The 19,255-nt window shown below is 42.9% G+C and overlaps 1 protein-coding gene across 1 annotated transcript in view; it reads right to left on the reverse strand.

The window, feature by feature from the left end:
• Nucleotides 1-1,128: 1,128 nt before the first annotated feature.
• ikbkb (inhibitor of nuclear factor kappa B kinase subunit beta) overlaps nt 1,129-19,255 on the reverse strand; it is a 77,035-nt gene continuing 58,908 nt past the window's right edge. The window contains exons 12-22 of the mRNA XM_060856415.1: nt 18,842-18,956; nt 16,979-17,102; nt 15,224-15,375; nt 13,634-13,695; nt 11,669-11,778; nt 8,301-8,350; nt 7,239-7,338; nt 5,626-5,773; nt 3,425-3,549; nt 2,301-2,400; nt 1,129-1,764 (exon numbers count right to left, since the gene is read on the reverse strand). Coding sequence (XP_060712398.1) covers nt 1,732-1,764; nt 2,301-2,400; nt 3,425-3,549; nt 5,626-5,773; nt 7,239-7,338; nt 8,301-8,350; nt 11,669-11,778; nt 13,634-13,695; nt 15,224-15,375; nt 16,979-17,102; nt 18,842-18,956 — 1,119 coding nt within the window. The 3' untranslated portion in view covers nt 1,129-1,731. The remainder of the gene's footprint in view (nt 1,765-2,300; nt 2,401-3,424; nt 3,550-5,625; nt 5,774-7,238; nt 7,339-8,300; nt 8,351-11,668; nt 11,779-13,633; nt 13,696-15,223; nt 15,376-16,978; nt 17,103-18,841; nt 18,957-19,255) is intronic.

The following is a 19,255-nucleotide window of genomic DNA, read 5'->3' on the forward strand; positions in this document are numbered from 1 at the left end:
TTACCTTCGACCACCTGTTTGGTCACCATCTCAAAGAACTCAAAAAGGCTTGTAAGACACAACTTGCCTTTCACAAAACCGTGTTGACTATCCGGAATCAACTTATCCCTCTCTAGATGATTATAAATCCTATCTCTTATAGCCTTTTCCAACTTGATCCACAACCAAAGTAAGGCTCACTGGTCTATAATTACCAGATTATGTCTACTCCCCTTCTTGAACAAGGGACAACATATGCTATCCTCCATTCTTTTGGCACTATTCCCGTAGACAATGACGACATAAACATCAAAGCTAAAGGCTCTGCAATCTCCTCCCTGGCTTCCCAGAGAATCCTAGGATAAATCCGATCCAGCCCAGGGGACTTACCTATTTTCACACTTTCCAGAATTGCAAACACCTCCTCCTTGTGAACCTCAAACCCATCTAGTCAAGGAGCCTGTACCTCTATATTGTCTTTGACAACATTATCTTTTTCCAGTGGAACACTCTGCCTCAAAAAGGTGGTAGAAACAAGATCAATGAATATTTTCAACATAGAGGTAATATTGATTCCCCTGCTGAATGGAATCTGAGCTTCTCACAAGTAGAACAAGGGGACACTTATTTAAATCTGAGCTGTGAAGGAACTGCTTCTCCAGGAGCATCATAAATTCCAGAAATCTTTCTCCCGAAGAGTTGTGGAGGCTTGACCACAATGAATTCAGAGAGGAAAAGATAGATTTTTGAAATATTAGGGATAGAGGGCAGAAAAGAGGCAGAATCCTAAGTCTGATCGGCCATGATCTTAGAAAAGGACAGGGCAGGCTTTAGGGGCTGAGTGGTCTATGCCTGCTCCTATCTCTTTGGTTCTTAGAACACCTTTGACACTGCAATACTCCCTCAGCACTGCACTGGGGTTTCAGCTCAGGTTTTTGCAACGAACCTGCAACTATTGACTCAGAAAACGTGCACGACAGAACAACAGCTAACAGGAAGATGAAAACTGTGATAAAGTTACCTGATCGATCAGGTTGTATGGACTGAGCTACAGATTTTAGAGTACAAAATCTGCTAAGCATCAGCTGGTTTGGTTCAAACTTCATTTTCAGACATGACAGCAAAATAATACACAGACAGGATGGAGGATACATGGAATACAATGCATTTTAATTTATTTTAAAAAGTAGCTGGTGCTGTGATTTTACTACAGCAAATAATCTGAAGTTGGGATTTGAGGTGGCGGAAACTAGCTCAAACAAAGCAGTCAGAAATACATTTGGATCACATCTTGCTCTTGTACTAGAAGCAGAGGTCCAGGTCCAGAACCATGACTAACCCAACACACTCTGAAGCCCATCTCCCCTCGAGATGCAGGACTCCACACAGGCCAGTTCAACATTTTACCGGGCAGCAAGATCTGACCCATGTACATCTCCTCAATCCTTGCTGAGATAGCTAACTGGGAAAGAATGGTAACATTGTTCCTGGATGCTGAACAGTTTCAAACCAATTGTGTGGAGGCAGGAGAGAAAGTTGAAATGTTGATCATGAAACAGTGAGTGGCAGGAGGCAGTGATGACCAAGTTTTGACAGATCGAAGTCTGAAATTCTTCCTTTTCAAACCAAAATTAGTGCAAATTACATTCAGCCTTTCCTCTGCATTACCTAATAGAGATGAAGGCCCGTGTTCACGAAATATTACAGTCAGAGCTCATTGAGGAGGAACTAGTGAATCCAGTGTGCAATTCCTTAGCAGCTAGAAAGCCAAGTCCAATCCAATGACTGTAACAAAGAACAAAGATAGATTTTGTGGTAAATTTTGTTCTTTAAAATTGTGAATCATGAGGCGAGGAAAAGAGCAACATTCAGTTCAGGCATACAGTATCAACACCAAAAAGCACAGGTTAGATACAAAATAAAACTAATACAGTTTTCAATAAAACTCCTGGGGCAGATACAGTATGGGGTTCAATATGGAATAGAGCTCTCTCTACTCTATTAAAGCTTCTGCAGTTGTCAAAAAAACTTCCAGAGCAGATGCAACACAGGGTAGAGATGGAGTAAAGCTCACTCTACTCTTTTAAACTAAAAGTAAAGCCCTCTCTACACTTTCCCCATCAAACACTCTCAGGACAGGTACTGCACAGGGTTAAAAACAGAGTAAGGCTCCCTTTACTCTGTCCCCATCAGACATTCCCAGGGCACATGGAGCATATTGCAGACACAGAATAAAGCTCCCTCAGAAGAAATGAAGAATTTACAAAGATTACACAATAAAAGGAAATAAAATTGAAGAAATGCATCAGCCTCAATCTCACCTGCAAAGAATTCTCATGATCCTGAGTTGTCTCCTTCATTGCACTCAGAAGCTGACTGCGAAAGCTTTGACTTTCTTCAATTACAACAAGCGATTCCTCCCTGAAAGAGAAAGCAAGCAAAGGCTTTGAAAAATCTTGGACCCAAGTGCTACCCATTCATAGATTTGCCGTTTTTTTGCGCTTTACCTAATGATCTTCCAAAGAACAGCATACAGTCATTTTCCATTACTATCTAATCATTATTCACACTCAAAGTACCCAGTTCAGTTTGCGAATTGTGAGGTTGATGGATATTCACTGAAAATACTTATTCTGAACATGATGGTGACCCCAAGGCGCTCTGCTCCTTGTGTGCCGGACTACGACAGATCAGGCTGAACTGATGCAGCATGACCCAGCAGGGATGCTCCGGGCAGTGGTTGAGAAGCTGGCAGGGGAACTGTCATTCGGAAAGAGAAGGGAAGATATCTCTCAACTAGGAGCCTGTGTCTCTTGGGAGACTGAGCATTTGAACACTGACTCCTTTGCTTGAGAACAGAGTGTAAGCCTGATCAGGGCCAGCTTACCACCTTCTTCACTAAGCTTTGTAAACAAGCTATTTTCATGACTGGAGGCAGTCACTCTATCTAAGTTGCTCCAAGAGTTAGCTCCTCATTCCCTCGTAAACTAAATGGGTCTCACTTATTTTATTCTTGAACAGGATGAGGGTGTCACTGGCTAGGCAGCATTTATTGCCCATCCCTAATTGCCCAGAGGGCAATTGAAAGTCATCCACTTTGTTGTGGGTCTGGAGTCACATGTAGGCCAGACCAGGTATGATGGCAGTTTCCCTCCCTTAATGACGTCAGTGAGCCAGATGGGTTTTTCCGACAATTGGCAATGGATTTGTAGTAGTCCTGAATTCCAGCTATTTATTGAATTCAAATTCCACCATCTGCCATGGTGGGATTCAAACCCAGGTCTCCAGAACATTACCTGGATCTCTGGATTAACAGTCTAGTAATAATACCACCAGGCCATCGCCTCCCCTCTTCTGTGACCAAAAATCCTGAGAAACCAATTTCTGTCCCATTTATTAGAACTGCAATTGGCCCAAACAAAGAGGGTGGAATTCTGAAACTTACAAATTTCTGGACTTCTCTGAGGGCAGCATGCTGAGAGAGGGAGGAGAGATAGACTGACTTGGGGCAGACAGACGGCTGGTACTGAGATTCTCGGGACTTCCACTGACCGGACCTCGCACTTTGCTCTGAAAGAAACCATAAACTCATCTCAGATTTTGCTGGTGGCACTGGATGTGGCCACAAAATTAATGTAACCATAACAGATACTTCGGCTGGCAAAATCCAAAGCAGCATTTCAGAATACCTTTAGGGAAAAAAAACAGTTTAGTAGAATCATACAACACAAACGGCCATTCACCCTAACTGCCCTTCTAAATAGTTATTATGAGTAGTCCATACTCATTACTCTTTCTCCACAACCTGACAATTCTTTCATTTTTGTTTCAGAGTCATAGAGATATACAGCACAGAAACAGACCTTTTGGTCCAACTCATCCATGCCAACCAGATATCCTAAATTAATGTAGCCCCATTTGCCAGCACTTGGTCCGTATCCCTCTCAACCCTTCCTATTCATATATCCATCCAGGTGCCTTCTAAATATTGTAATTGTACCAGCCTCCACCACTCCCTCTGGCACATCCGTACACACACCGTCCTCCCTGTGAAAAAAAGTTGCCCCTTAGGTCCCTTCTAAATCTTTCCCCTCTCACCCGAAACCTGTGGCCTCTAGTTCTGGTCTCCCCCAACCTTGGGAAAAGGCCTTGTCTATTTACCCTGTCCATGTCCCTCACGATCTTCTAAACCTGTATAAAGTCATCCCTCAGCCTCCAACACTCCAGGGAAAACAATCTCATCAGCCTCTTCCTATAACTCAAACCCTCCAATCTTGGCAACATCCTTGTAAATCTTTCCTGAACCCTTTCAAGTTTCACAATATCCTCCTGTTGCAGGGAGACCAAAATTGCACACAATATTCCAAAAGTGGCCGAAGCAATGTCCGATAAAGCCACAACATGACCTCCCAACTCCTATACTCAATTCTCTGACCAGTAAAGGAAAACATCCTTAACACCTTCTTCACTATCTTATCTATCTGAGACTCTGCTTTCAAGGAACTATGAACCTGTACTTCAAGGTCTCTCTGCTCAGCAACACTCCCCAGGTCCTTACCATTAAGTTTTCTTCAAAGTGTTTATGTAATTTCTTCACAAAAATTCCAATTCAAATGTTTTACTTTCTTCAAAATATACTGAAATAGTGCCTACTCCCCATTGTTAATAGGGTGTTCTCAAGAGGAACTCCAGTCAATGAAATGCTGACTGTAATTCTGTCACAGAGACATCCAGCTGGGAGGATGCACAGAGATACCATGTTAGAGGATAAATGATCAACTACGGGACTTATATCCAACTGAACGTTGGAACCTCCTAACTTGTTTTCAGCTACTTTATCTTCCATTACTCATTCAATGCACTTGGGCATCATTGACAATATATATTCTCCACTCCTCCAGAACACTGTGATGTGTCATTTTCATAATTATAGCTAAGCATTTTGCTGGACCATTTTGGAGAACATTTACGATCCAGGGCTTTGTTGCAGGTCTGGAGCCACGTAAAGACCAGACTAGATGAGGATGGCAAATTCCCTCCTGGAAGGAGAGTTAGAGAACCAGATAGGCTTTAATAACAATTCCTTAATTATATGGTTACAATTACATCGAAACACTTTATTCCAAATTTATTTAGATCACTCAATTTGACTTTACTGGCTGCCAGAATGAGGTTTAAACCTATGTCACCAGACATCTGGCTTACGTTAAGAGCCCAGCAACATAACCACTGCATTAAAAGACCCCAGGGAATCAATGAAGTACTTTTGAAGTATAGTCACTATTGTAATGTATGGCAGCAAGATCCCACAAATAATAATGAGATACTGAACATATAACATGTGTAGTCTTTTCCTTTGATGCGACATATTTGTCAGGAGGAGGACTTCATTGCACTTTTTATAGCAGTGTCATGTGATCCTCTGCATCCACCCGAGAGGACAGATGATAATCGTCCACAGCAACTCCGACAGTGCAACATTCCTTCACTGCCTCTGCCCTGTCCTTTTCACAATGCAGCATTTCTTCAGCACTGCTGCCCTGACATATATCTCCGGGATCATGCAACTGAGGGTAGGCCTAATTGTGGTAGTAACGCTCAGAGGTGGCACTTGTACAGGCAGAATAATTAGTTGACAATACTCACACATGCAATCTTCAGGAGATGCCAGAGTTCTTTCTGACGCTTCTCCTGTAGTTTCATCACCTGCTTCTCATCGTCTGCCATCTGTTGTAGTACCTCATCCAGCCGGGGGAGCAGATCAATTACTTTCTGTTTACAGGCCAGAGTTTTACTGCAAGAGAAGAGGAAACATACAGAGACCAAGACACAACCATCTCCATCTCACTGTAGCCATACAAATGAACCAATCCAAAGACACATCATCTGGATAACACACTGTACCACAAAACTCAGGGTAAAATTACCATACCTCACATTGCCTTCTAATCAAGCTTGCTGTTCCAAGACCATTATTCCTTTCCAAAATGATTGCTGTCCACTATTTTTCTCGAGAAGGCAGCCCAACACTATCATCCCAGATTTAAAAAACAGAATTTAGATAAAGAATACGAGCGTTGCCAGCAATTCTCATGTCCAAAGAGAGAATATCAAAACTTTCTACCCAACCGTGGTGCTATTCCTTGCGATATGCATCCAGTCATTTCACTTGCTTAATCTTCACAGCATTAGAACTGAAAGATCACACTGGTTACAGTAATAGACAGCATTGGATCAGTGAAGGCATTCCATGAGTTAAATACAGAGTAAAGCTATGGCCATCATTCTCAGGGCAGCTACAACACGGGTTAACATACAAAGTGAAGCTCCTTCTTCACTGTCTCCATTCACCACTTCAAGAACAGCAACATAATGGGGTTGGATACAGAGGAAATATGCCTCTACTCTGTCCTAGCAGGATGTTGTTTCCCTGATGTCACCAATTAGTGTTGAAGATTACATTTTCTTCAGCCCTGTCATTGTTCTTGGGCCAGGATGTCAGCAAATAAAGCAAACATTACTCAGTTCTCAGAGATGCAGCAATGTTTCAGGCTACAACATAAGTCACTTCACCACTCCGTGCTGCTATGTTCTCGATTCTGCTCACTACCCTTACCATGTTGCGTCGCAGAAACAGAATCACCAATTGCTCCACCCCATCCTCAGGAAATAGCATTCCTTACGGAGGTTTGTATAATACAGTTGTTCCATTCCTAATTAACCAGACAGCAGAGAAAGTTTGAGTGATATTTCTCTCCTGTTTGGTGTCAAAAACTACTTGGTTTTTCCTTAGTCATAAAGTCAGAGAGATGTACAGTACAGAAACAGACTCTTCGGTTCAACCCGTCCATGCCGACCAATATCCCAACTCAATCTAGTCCCACCTGCCAGCACCCGGCCCGTATCCCTCCAAACCCTTCCTATTCACATACCCATCCTGATGCCTTTTAAATGCTGTCATTGTACCAGCCTCCACTTCCTCTGGCAGCTTATTCCATACACGTACCACCCTCTGTGTGAAAACGTTGCCTCTTAGGTCTCTTTTATATCTTTCCCCTCTCACCCTAAACCTATGCCCTCTAGTTCTGGACTCCCCCACCCCAGGGAAAAGACTTTGTCTATTTATCCTATCCAAGCCCCTCATAACAGTTTGGTCTCCTGGCCTGCAGTGAATGTATGTGAGACTTGAAAACCAAACCAAGCGCACTGAGCTTGTGTACAGCATTCTGATAGCTCACTGTCCCCTCTCCCAGTCATACCTGAGATGCGAGTAGATGTCCTTCACCTTCTTATCAAAGCTCTGCAGGGTTTGTAAAAGAATTCGTACCATCTCCTGGCTGTCCCCATTGGTCCGCTGGTCTATGGAACAAACACATTCAATTTCTATTTAAAATCATCACATCGTTTCCATATCCACTGAATTCACATGCAGTAAGTTCCAGGTTATTGCCAATTGCTGTGCAAAAATACTCTTCATTGCATCCTCCCTTGCATTCTTAAATCTGGCCCAGCCCCCATCTCTGTACCAATAACAGCTAAATGTTTTCCTTCTTTACCTGATCTAAACCTGTCATAATCTTGTACACTTTTATCAAACTTTGCTTCGAGTATTCTTTGCTCCAAAAGGAGCAATCTCAGTTTCTCCAACTTAATGTGTAACTGAAATCCTTAAATTCATTCCCTGAAATCATTCTGGTAAATCACTTCTATATTCTCTCAAGGACCTTAGCACCCTTCCTACTCTAGTTATCTCAGAGCCAAAACTTTACAAAAATTCAACATTATTTCTCAACATTTGTACTCATTTCTAGATTTGTGGAACCCAAGCTACTTTGCTGAGCAGTCTGTCAGGAAGTCCTGCCACCTTCAAAGATCTAAGCATGTGCACCTCCAGGACCCTCTGTCCCTGTTCCCTTTAAACACTATGTAATTAAATCCAGATTGGTATCCACCCACATGTCACGCCATACACATCTCTGTGTTAAATTCCATATGCTGCTTGTTCACCTACTGTGCTCACCCATTGGTGTATTGCTATCCTGTTACAACTAATTACTATCACCCTCTCTGCCTGCCACTAAAATAATGCCTGGAATAAAACCAGGAATGAAAGTGAAAGCCCACCATTACTTTAAATCCACTCTTGAAGCAAGGAAATATTTCAGCTGTAGATCGATCACCTGGACAGGACTCCCCTTCTGAATGTTAACCTTTCTCCAACTTCTGTTGCAACTAATGTGTCCATTGTTTGCTGACAATGACTTCTATTCCTATTTCAAGTTTTTGCCATTTGTTTTTGAGTTTGAAGTCTTTTTGCCTACCTCTTGGTCTCTCCCGGAGTTTACGATACAATTCCATCGCAGCATCCTCCCTGGGGTGGCAGGAAAGCATTAAATCCAATTAGAAAAAGCACACAGTAATTTAGTCAGTGCTGATTGTGCCCCAATAGGAAATTGAATGCAAGACAACTCAAAGGTGCTGCGTATATAGTGAATGGGTACTACATATCGTTCCAGTTACTAGATTACTCAAAGGAGATTGAGGCATCTGTGAGAGTACGTAGAGAAGGGTTACAATGGTGAAGCCAGAAATGCAAAGGTACACACATCACAAAGGATTGACAGATTGGGTCTCCTTTCTACTGGATGTGTAAAGATTCAGGGATGACTAAAGAGAGGTCTTTGAAAGCATGAATGAAGGCAGAATGGAGGGAAGGTCCTAACTATAAACTCATAATACAAGATCATAACGAAGAAATTCAACCAGGAATTCGGAAGTAAATTTCTTACCCATAAGAGTGATGGGCATATGCAATTCACCACCTCAGGGAATAAGCGAAGTGAATATATCCATTTATTTCAGACTAAGCTGGTCAAGCGTAGAAGGAAGAAGGTATTGGGAGTTATGCTGGTAGATTTGGATGAGGAAGAAAGAAGGAGACTTAACTTGAGAATATAGGCGAGTCAATAAAGTAGTGGTAATGTTGCTGATTAGTAATCTGAACCCCATGCTAATGTTCAAATCCTATCATCGAATCATAGAGTCAAAGAATCACAGGATGGAAATAGATCCTCTGTTCTATGAATAATAAGTTCATGCCTACCATGTTCCCAAAATAAACTAGTCCCACCTGCATGCATTTAGTCCAAATTCCCCCCCGCCACAAACCTTCTTTGTTCATGTACTTATCCAAATATCCAAACACTGTAACTGCACCAGTGTCCATCACTTCCTCTGGCAATTCGTTCCATGCACGAACTACTGTCTGTATAAAATCGTTGCTGCTCATGTCCTTTTTTAAAACTTTCTCCTCTCACCTTAAAAAATTGCTCTCAAGATTTGAACTGCCCCACTTTAACTATGCCCTTCATGATTTGATTAACCTCTATGAGGTCACCCCTCAATCTTGTACACTCCAGTCAAAGAAGTCCCAGCTTCTTTTTATATTTCAAAACCTCCATTCCAGGCAATATCCTGGTAAATGTTGTCTGAAAGTAAAAAATGAGGTCTGCAGATGCTGGAGATCACAGCTGCAAATGTGTTGCTGGTCAAAGCACAGCAGGCGAGGCAGCATCTCAGGAATAGAGAATTCGACGTTTCGAGCATAAGCCCGATTTACACAATTAATGGTAGGTGGTATTGTAGAACAGAGAAACCCAGGGGTTCAGGTACATAATTCTTCGAAATTTGCATCATTGGTAGACAGGATGGTTAAGAAGGTGTTCAGCAAGTGTTCATTTCCATTGGGACGTCATGATGAGGCTGTACAGAACGTTGATAAGGCGTCTTCTGGGGTTCTGTGTGCAGTTCTGGTTCACCTCTTATAGGAAGGATATTATTAAACTGGAGAGGGTTCAGACAACATTTGCAAATGTGTTGCTGGTCAAAGCACAGCAGGCCAGGCAGCATCTCAGGAATAGAGAATTCGACGTTCCTGATGAAGGGCTTATGCTCGAAACGTCGAATTCTCTATTCCTGAGATGCTGCCTGGCCTGCTGTGCTTTGACCAGCAACACATTTGCAAATGTTGTCTGAACCCTCTCCAGTTTAATAATATCCTTCCTATAAGAGGTGAACCAGAACTGCACACAGAACCCCAGAAGACGCCTTATCAACGTTCTGTACAGCCTCATCATGACGTCCCAATGGAAATGAACACTTGCTGAACACCTTCTTAACCATCCTGTCTACCAATGATGCAAATTTCGAAGAAATATGTACCTGAACCCCTGGGTTTCTCTGTTCTACAATACCACCTACCATTCACTGTGTAAATCCTGCCCTTGTTTTGTTTTACCAAAATGCAAAACTTGACATTTATCCAAACTAAACTGCATCTGCCATACCTCAGCCCATTAACCCAATCGATCAAGATCCCTGTGTAATCTTAGCTAACCTTCTTCACGGTCTACTATACCACCAATTTTGGTGTCATCCACAAACCTACTAAGTATTCCTCTTTTATTCTCATCCAAGCCATTTATATGAATGACAAATAAAAGTGGACCCAGTACTGATCCTTGCAGAGCACCACTGGTCACAGGCCTCCAGTCCGAAAAACAACCGTCCACCACCATCTTCTGTCTCCTACCGTAAAGCCAATTTTGTATCAGTTGACAAGCTCTCCCTGAATCCCAAATGATCTAACTTGACCAATTCGTCTACCATGTGCAACCTGTCCAAGGCTTTACTCAAGTCCAAGTCAACAATGTCTACTGCTCTCCCCTCATCAACCTTTTTGGTTACTTCCTCAGAAAACTCAATCAATTATGTGAGACACGATTTCTAATGCACAAAACCACGCTGACGATTCCGAATCATTCCTTGCCTTTCTAAATGCATATAAATCGTACCTTTCAGAATCACCTCAAAAACCTACCCACCACCAATATGAGATTCACAGGTCTATAGTTCCCAGGCTTCTTTGAAGTCCATAAAAATATGGAATAAAAAGCTGTATAGCCTAATGGTGACCATACAACCACCGTTCATTGTTGTAAAAAATTATTTGGTTTACTAATGTCCTTCAGGTAAGGAAACATGCCAGGTGACTCCAGATACATATTAACGTGGATGACTCTTAATTGCCCACCAGGGAATGAGAAATGCGTCCAAAATGACACCCACACTCCATGTACGATTTTAAAAAAACACACGAGCTTACAGTGGTTGGGCGGAATGGTCTACTTCAATGACACGTATCCTATATAATCCCATAAATTGGTCCCAGTCACTAATCAGGACTATGCACTCTAAGTTTCACCAACACAAACACATGAACTAGCCAGCCATCTTATTGCTACTTGGGGGAGTTTGCTGTGCACAGATTAGCCATTGCATACGTTGACAAAGCAACAGTGACAGTCTTTCAATGTGACTTCTTGGCTGTGAAGTACTTTGGGATTCTTTCTTCAATCTAATTGGGATATGGGAAAAAAACCACATTCTCATTGACCCAAGGGAATTCCTTCCTGATCCTCTGGCATTATTTAGGTCATTAGGACAAATACACATATTGTTAGGAATATCAATGATGATTTTAGATAAATGTGAGTTTTAATTTAATTCAAAGATAACTCAGCAGATAAAAACACAATATGGTTCCTCTCTGAGTGGACAAACTAAGCCATAAATATATCGTGGAGAAGCAAACGCAGTACGTGATTGCAGAAACCAAAGAGTTTCTTACAGAACTTCTAGAGCCTCTCCTCGTTGTCGTGCTAACGGACTCCTCTGCAGGTCAACCAGATCGGTTTGAAGTGCCATGGATAACTCATCCAGAGTGGTCACATCATCCATCTAAAGAGAGCAGAGAAACTATTGGAAAAGACAGTGAAGCATAAGAGCTGAACAGGAATTCCACTGAGTTACAGGTGGTGGCGGTGGGGGGGATTCTTAGTTTTTGCTCTGCTCCAAACTCAATTTTCTCCTTAACTCTGTCCTGAGTTCCAGATCTAAAGTCATTGTCCATTTCTGGTCCAGTTCTCTTGTCGAAACTCTGCCCCATGCTGTTACCTCTTAGAATCATGACAACATGGAATGAAGCTATTCAGCTCATCAAGTCCTTGTTCACTGTTTGTTGAGCAATCAGTCAGCCACATTGCCTACTTTTTCCTGTAACCCAGGAAGTTCACTTAGCTCAAATGCCCATCCAATTTCTTTTTGAAATGCTTCATCTCGACTTTGACCCCCCTGCATCTCTCTCTCTCCAAGTCTTAAATCTGTTCCCGACTCTTCTACCATCTGTAGGATATTCTACCAGCTTTATTTTGTCTACGCAATAATACAGTATTGTTACATAATGCTGTTAGCATCTTGTGAAATCTCCCTTCAGTCTTCTTCAGACCAAGGGGAACAGCCCCAGATTGTCCGAACTAACCTCGTAGCTAAAATCCCCCATAAAAGGAACTATTTCAGTCAATCTTCTTTAGGACTCTCACATTGTTTAAAAGGTGTGTTGACCAGAGCTGGATACAATGCTCCATTTGTGGTCTAATCTGTGCTTGATAAAATTTCAACACAACTTGCTTGCTTTGTACTCAATCTTCCTATTTTTGAAGCTGAAGATCCGACATTTCAAGGACACCTTCCACCATTAAATGGTCCCCAACTTCAGTTCTTGAAACATTGAAGATTCTGACGGGTTTGACAGGGTAGAATTTGCGAAGATTGTTTCATTAGTGGGGGAATCTCAAACTTGGAAACATGGAAACATAGAAAACAAGGACACAACAAGATCATTTGACCCTTTGAACCTGCTCCACCATTCAATATGATCATGGCCGACCATCCCACTCAATAACATGTTCAAACTTTTCTCCAATATCCTGTGATTCCTTTAACCCCAAGTTATCAATGTATTTGCCTCAAATGCTTTCTGGGTAGCGAGTTCCACAGGTCTCCCACTGTCTGGGTGAAGAAATTTCTTACCTCAGTCCCAAATGGGTTCCCCCAAATCCTTAGATTGTGATCCCTCTTTCTGAACTCCTTGTCCACCAGGAACATCCTTCCTGCATCTATCCTGTCCAGTCCTGTTAGAATTTTATAAGTTTCTGTGAGATCTGTCCTCATTCCAAAAAAATATAAACCTAACCGATTCAAACTTTCATATGTCAGTCCTGCGATCCCAGGAACCACTCTGGTAAACCTTGGCTGCACTCCCTCTGCAGCAAAAATATCCTTCTTCAGAAATTGCTAAAGTCCCTCATTTTGTAACTCTTATTTAAAATTGGGTTGCAAAGGAATTTCTTCTCTTCGAGGATAATGCATGTCTGAAATTCTGTACCCCATAGAGTTGTGAAGGCGAGATCACTGAAAATACTTAAAAAGGAGGTAGATAAATTTTTGAAATTCATAGAGGAATCGAGACCCGGAGTAAATTGGCCATATTTTGTTGATTGGCAGGGAGGTTTGAAAGGCTGAATGACCTATACCTGATCCTATTTCTTATGTTTTGATGATGTAAACCTTGATATCCCTCAGACATGCTCCTTGTCCACTCCTAATACTCAGACCACATCACTTCTCCACCCCATTTATTTGAAACTGAATTGAAAGGCACCAATCGAAGATGGTGATCCCAGCAAAGCATCAGAAGAGTCGAGATCCCAAGCATGGAGAGGGAGACAGACAGTCAGGTGGCGAGAATACTCACTCTTCTGCAACCTTCTGCTTTCAGTTGCATTTCTTTCCAGGCAGTGATCATCTTCTCAGAGGCTGGAAGAGCATGATAAGTGGGTCAGCATAGATAGAAACAAAACTTTGTCCCCACTGCAGTCAGTGACAGGTTTCAATATCATTCCATTTAATTGGACAACTCAGTCTTGGAGCTTTGCCCAAAAAACTTCCTGAAAATCTAAATAAACTATATCATGAAGAATACTGCCATTTATTCATGCTTCCTGAAGTCAGCACTTCTCCTCTTCTAAATCCATGTCAGCTATTTCTTAGCTAGCCATTGGACCTCTAGGTTTAAGATAAAGTCTTTATTATGATCTGGAGGTGTAAATACCAATCTGTACATATTTAGTGCTTTTTTCAATAGTCAATAAAGTGCGTTTGAAATATATTAAAGATTAACTGATTGATGTTGAAATAATCCAGGGACCACAACAGGAAAATATCGTGAATGTGTTTTTGAATCAGGATCACTCTCCTTCAAGATAAAGCTGAGGGTGCAATGCGAAAGGAGTGTGCAAAATCATGAGCAGCCTGGACAAAGTCGACAGGGAGAATCTGTTCGTATTGGCAGAAGGGTTAAGCAAGAGAACAATTTCCTGTGATTGGCAAAAGAACTCAAGATGAGGTGAAGAAAAATTATCTGGAATTCACTACCTGAGGTTGTGGTAGAGGCAGCTTCAATCAGGCCTTTCAAAAGGGAATGAGATAATTGGAAAAAGAGCTGTGGGACATGCTTGGAGCTTGGTGAGGTGTTCTTACAGAGAGCCAGCTCAAATATTATGGGCCAAATATGGTCCTTCAGTACTGTGCTGTAAGCATGCTTTAATTCTTTGAAGATATTGTGGTTCTGTTTGCCGAGCTGGGAATTTGTGTTGCAGACGTTTCGTCCCCTGTCGAGGTGACATCCTCAGTGCTTGGGAGCCTCCTGTGAAGTGCTTCTGTGATGTTTCTTCCAGAATTTATAGTGATTTGTATCTGCCGCTTCCGGGTGTCAGTTCTAGCTGTCCGCTGCAGCGGACAGCTGGAACTGACAACCAGAAGCGGCAGATACAAATCACTATAAATGCCGGAGGAAACATCACAGAAGCACTTCACAGGAGGCTCCCAAGCACTGAGGATGTCACCTAGACAGGGGACGAAACGTCTGCAACACAAATTCCCAGCTCGGCGAACAGAACTACAACAACGAGCACCCGAGCTACAAATCTTCTCCCAATCTTTGAAGATATAACAGAATGCACAGAGAGGGAGAGGAAAGGTTGGTTTTAAGGGGTCTGACTGGAACCAACACAAAAGTGCATCTCTCTCTCCCCCCCTCTCTCTCTATCCCCTCCATCCCTCAACCCCTGTCCCCCCTCAGGGGCTGAGTGACCTGCTACAAATTGCCAGAACTTTCTGTTCCCTGATACTTTGTCAATATTGCCAGCAGTGTACATGTCCAGGGAGTGTTGCAGGGTGAGACAGAGATTGGAACCAGCCCTGGATCTTCGGACTAAGACCTCAATAATGTTTCCTAGCTCTCGACTCATTGGCCCTGTTCGATGCCTGACACCTGAATACTCACTGATTCCAAATTCCATCTGTTCACTGTATTTCTCCAGGTCAATCTGGATACTGACTCGAAAGAAATCCAGCTTTGCTTTCAGCTGCTGGCACCTGGACAGCATGGTTGTCTTATGTTTGGACAGATTGCTGTTGTAGCGCAGTAAACTCATCCTGGAGAGAAACAAGACATCAGTTCAAAGATCCATTCTCCCCAGGCAATCTGATAAAGGTTGACAAAATTTTTATGTCTTCTTCAGAAGAGGTAAACAAAGAAAGATAATGGTACAACAACTACAGGACACAGAGTTAAGATTGTCGACAAGCAATGAAGAAGGGTGAATGTGCAGAAGAACTTTTTATGCTGTCGGTGGTAATGAGTTGGAACCTGCTGCTCACGATGTTGGTGAAAGGAGACAGTGAAGAACTTCAAAAGGAAATCGACTGGCACTTAAGGAAAATGGGGAGGGCGATGAAGAGACGGTGTGACAATGGCATTTCTGGAGTCCTCTGCAGAGAGTCGGCATGGACTCAATGGGCAGAATGGCTCCATCTTCTGGAATGAGATCAGACAGCAACAGCCAACTCATGAAGTCAAGGAAAGCAAAAGGCTAATATCTGACAGGAACAATCCAATTTATAGGAGTGATTAAACAGCAGGGGAAACATAGCAGAGACCATGGATTTATATTTCAAGGTTTTACTGAGTGTGGATATGTGCCAAAGACTGCAGAATGTCAGTATAAAACACAATTTATAAAATAAAAGGAAGGCATTAACTTCTATACTGCAAGCTAATTAATCTGATACTTTTGTAGGTGTCAGCAAATAATAGGATTGGGATGCTCAGCTCTCAGGTTTCTGTGACTAAATAGCCTGCCAGCATTTCATTCCTGGACTTGCACACTAAGATTGGATGATCAGAGCAAGTCATTTTGGAACTGCTGTAGTCATCAGTTTCTCCCAGCAGATAGTGAAATCATAATGTCACATGAATAGCAACATAATGTTCACAGGTTGACAATTCCTCCCATCCCATCCTCAACGTCCTGTTGCACTTCAGCAACTAGCTCATCCTCATTCTCCCTATCTAGCTCTTAGCCTTCCCATCCTCCTTTAACACCTCACCCCACTCTCCTTGACTATTCTGTTCACCTCACCCTCGTTGCCTACACTACCCTTTCTGGGGTCCTGGATCAAAGTGAATCGTTTTCCCAAACAGAGCCAATTCCCCTTGAGCTTGTGGTGTGACTGGCTTGATATCAGAGAGCATAAGCCAATTCCTTATGCTAAAAAGGCAAAAAGCCAGGAGGTATCCAATTATCCCTCAGCGAGTTGTGGAAAGGGACAGCCACAAGCCCAAATAATTTATTTCTGTAGATCCTCAGCTTTCAAAACCACGAACACCAATTAACTAACAAACAGCCTCCTTCAGTGCCTTTAGATCACGGAGGGGAAAAGCAGTCAAATCCAACTTATATGTTTCATAACAAGACACGGATAGGGTGTGATGCACATCACATCTTCGCTCCCATCAGGAAAGCGGAGAAATCGGTAGATACTTGAGGATTTCAGTGGCCTTACAACTGACCCCAATATCAATCGCTCCATTCAGGAGAGAAAACGAGAAAACTGAGTTGGCATGGCACTTGCAGAAATACAGTGAAATCCACCTTTATCTCACGGGCAAGCGCTCATTAATTCCGATGGGGACAGCACAAATCATAGCAAGTTTCAAGGATGGGCAAAAACCAGAATCCCATTGCCCCACACTTACATGGCTGCCCGCTGACCTTGCTGCAGTCTGATGCAGTTCTCCTTGAGGCTACGGATCACATGCCAACTCTGGCCCCAGGACCTCCGCAGTTGGTGATAAGGCAGCATTTGCTTTGGGTTCTGGACTGCAAACAAGACACAAGATGGCAGTGTGGACTACAGAAGCATGATTATCGTGACGTACTAAAATCTAGTATTTTTTAAAAATCGCAATCCCCACCCTCTAACCCAAATAGGATCAGAAGTATTACATGGAATGAAGCTCAGGGATTCTGGCCATGATGACAAGATGAACTGTGCCAGTTATACCTGAAAGATGGTTTGGAGCTCTCTTCTTGAATTGCTACTCCAGTAAATGTGCCACTATCACCACTCTGAGCCGACTTTGACCCCAGTTTCATACCAATGTGGGTGGTTCACAACTGTCGTCCAACATGTCACTACTTTTCATCATTTATATAAATGATTTGGATGTGAGCATAAGAGATATAGTTACTAAGTTTGCAGATGACACTAAAATTGGAGGTGAAGAGGACAGCGAAGAGGGTTACCTCAGATTGAAACAAGGTCTTGATCCGATGAGCCAATAGACTGATTAGTGACAGATGATGTTTAATTTAAATAAGTGCGAGGTGCTGCATTTTGGGAAAGCAAATCTTAACAGGACTTATACACTTAATGGTGAGGTCGTTGGGAGTGTTGCTGAACAAAGAGACATCGGAGTGCAGGTTCACAGCTCCTTGAAAGTGGAGTCGCAGGTAGATAGGATAGTGAAGAAGGCGTTTGGTATGCTTTCCTTTATTGGTCAGAGTACTGAGTACAGGAGTTGGGAGGTCATGATGCGGCTGTGCAGGACATTAGTTAGGCCACTTTTGGAATATTTCATGCAATTCTGATCTCCTTCCTATCGGAAAGATGTTGTAGAACTTGAAAGGGTTCAGAAAAGACTTACAAGGATGTTGCCAGAGTTGGAGGATTTGAGTTATAGGAAGAGGTTGAATAGGCTGAGGCTGTTTTCCCTGGAGCATTGGAGGCTGAGGGGTGACCTCATAGAGGTTTACAAAATCATGAGGGGGAATGGATAGGACAAATAGACAAGGTCTTTTCCCTGGGGTGGGGGAATCCAGAACTAGAGGGGCATAGATTTAGGGTAAGAGGGGAAAGATATCAAGGAGACATAAGCGGCAACTTTTTCATGCAGAGATTGGATACGTGTATGGAATGAGCTGGTGGAGGCTGGTACAATTGCAACATTTAAGAGGCATCTGGATGGGTATATGAATAGGAAGGGTTTGAAGGGATATGGGCCGGGTGCTGGCAGGTAGCACTAGATTGGGTTGGGATACCTGGTCGGTACGGACAAGTTGGACTGAAGGGTCTGTTTCCGTGCTGTAGATCTCCATGACTCTATGAATCTGCATCACTCATCAAACCTGCGGTTCACCACTACCTTCTCTGGTTGACTAGGGATGAGCAACAGATGCAAATTGGGTCAGAGATGACAGTCTGTGCTGCAATCTGTGAGGGCAATTGTTGAGGGAAGTGGCCAAACTCGCCCTGAGTGGTCCCGCTGAGGTAGGAAAGTTACATGGAAGAGAACCAGGGTATTCCATCGTCAATAGTTTCAGGCACAGACTGTCAGGGTTCTCCCAGTATTAACATGATGGAGCTGGAAGCTCAGTAGGATCCATGCCCAACATCAGCTCCATGGGGAGAGCAAGGCATGGGCACTGAGCAAACCTATGACCAAATCTCACATCATCACAGCCCGGTTCCAATCTTCCAGACCACGATTGTTGCCTGCCACCCATTGCTCAACATCGAGGCTTCACGTCTTTCACAAGAGATCAACACGGGGGCTTACGTATGAAGTTCACAGCATCTGGATGCTTCGGAACAGTGACCTGTCCATCATAGTTGCTTGTACTTCTGTCAAACAGATAGATGATGGCCAGTTCTGACTTCTTCCCTTCATTCGGCTAGGGAGACATGACAGAACAAACAGAAAATTACAGCTTGCCAAGGCTAAAACAAATCCACATTCCTCCTGTCCCTTCCAACCACCTCCAATGTTGTTCAGGATATCACAGCAAGTTAGTGGTGGTGGAATGTGTACTGTTCATTCAGGGAGTCTGGGTGCCTGTGACAACATGCACTTTTTAAATGCAAGTTGATGTCCAGGGTCGTGGATAGTGATGGTAAATGATTCTTCCTCTCATATGGCTGACCAGAAATCTCTCCTGTTCCTACTTCTGGTACTGGCATGTGTTGGAAGAGT

Source organism: Hemiscyllium ocellatum, chromosome 48 (assembly GCF_020745735.1).
Source record: "Hemiscyllium ocellatum isolate sHemOce1 chromosome 48, sHemOce1.pat.X.cur, whole genome shotgun sequence".
Classification (NCBI taxonomy): Eukaryota; Metazoa; Chordata; class Chondrichthyes; order Orectolobiformes; family Hemiscylliidae; genus Hemiscyllium; species Hemiscyllium ocellatum.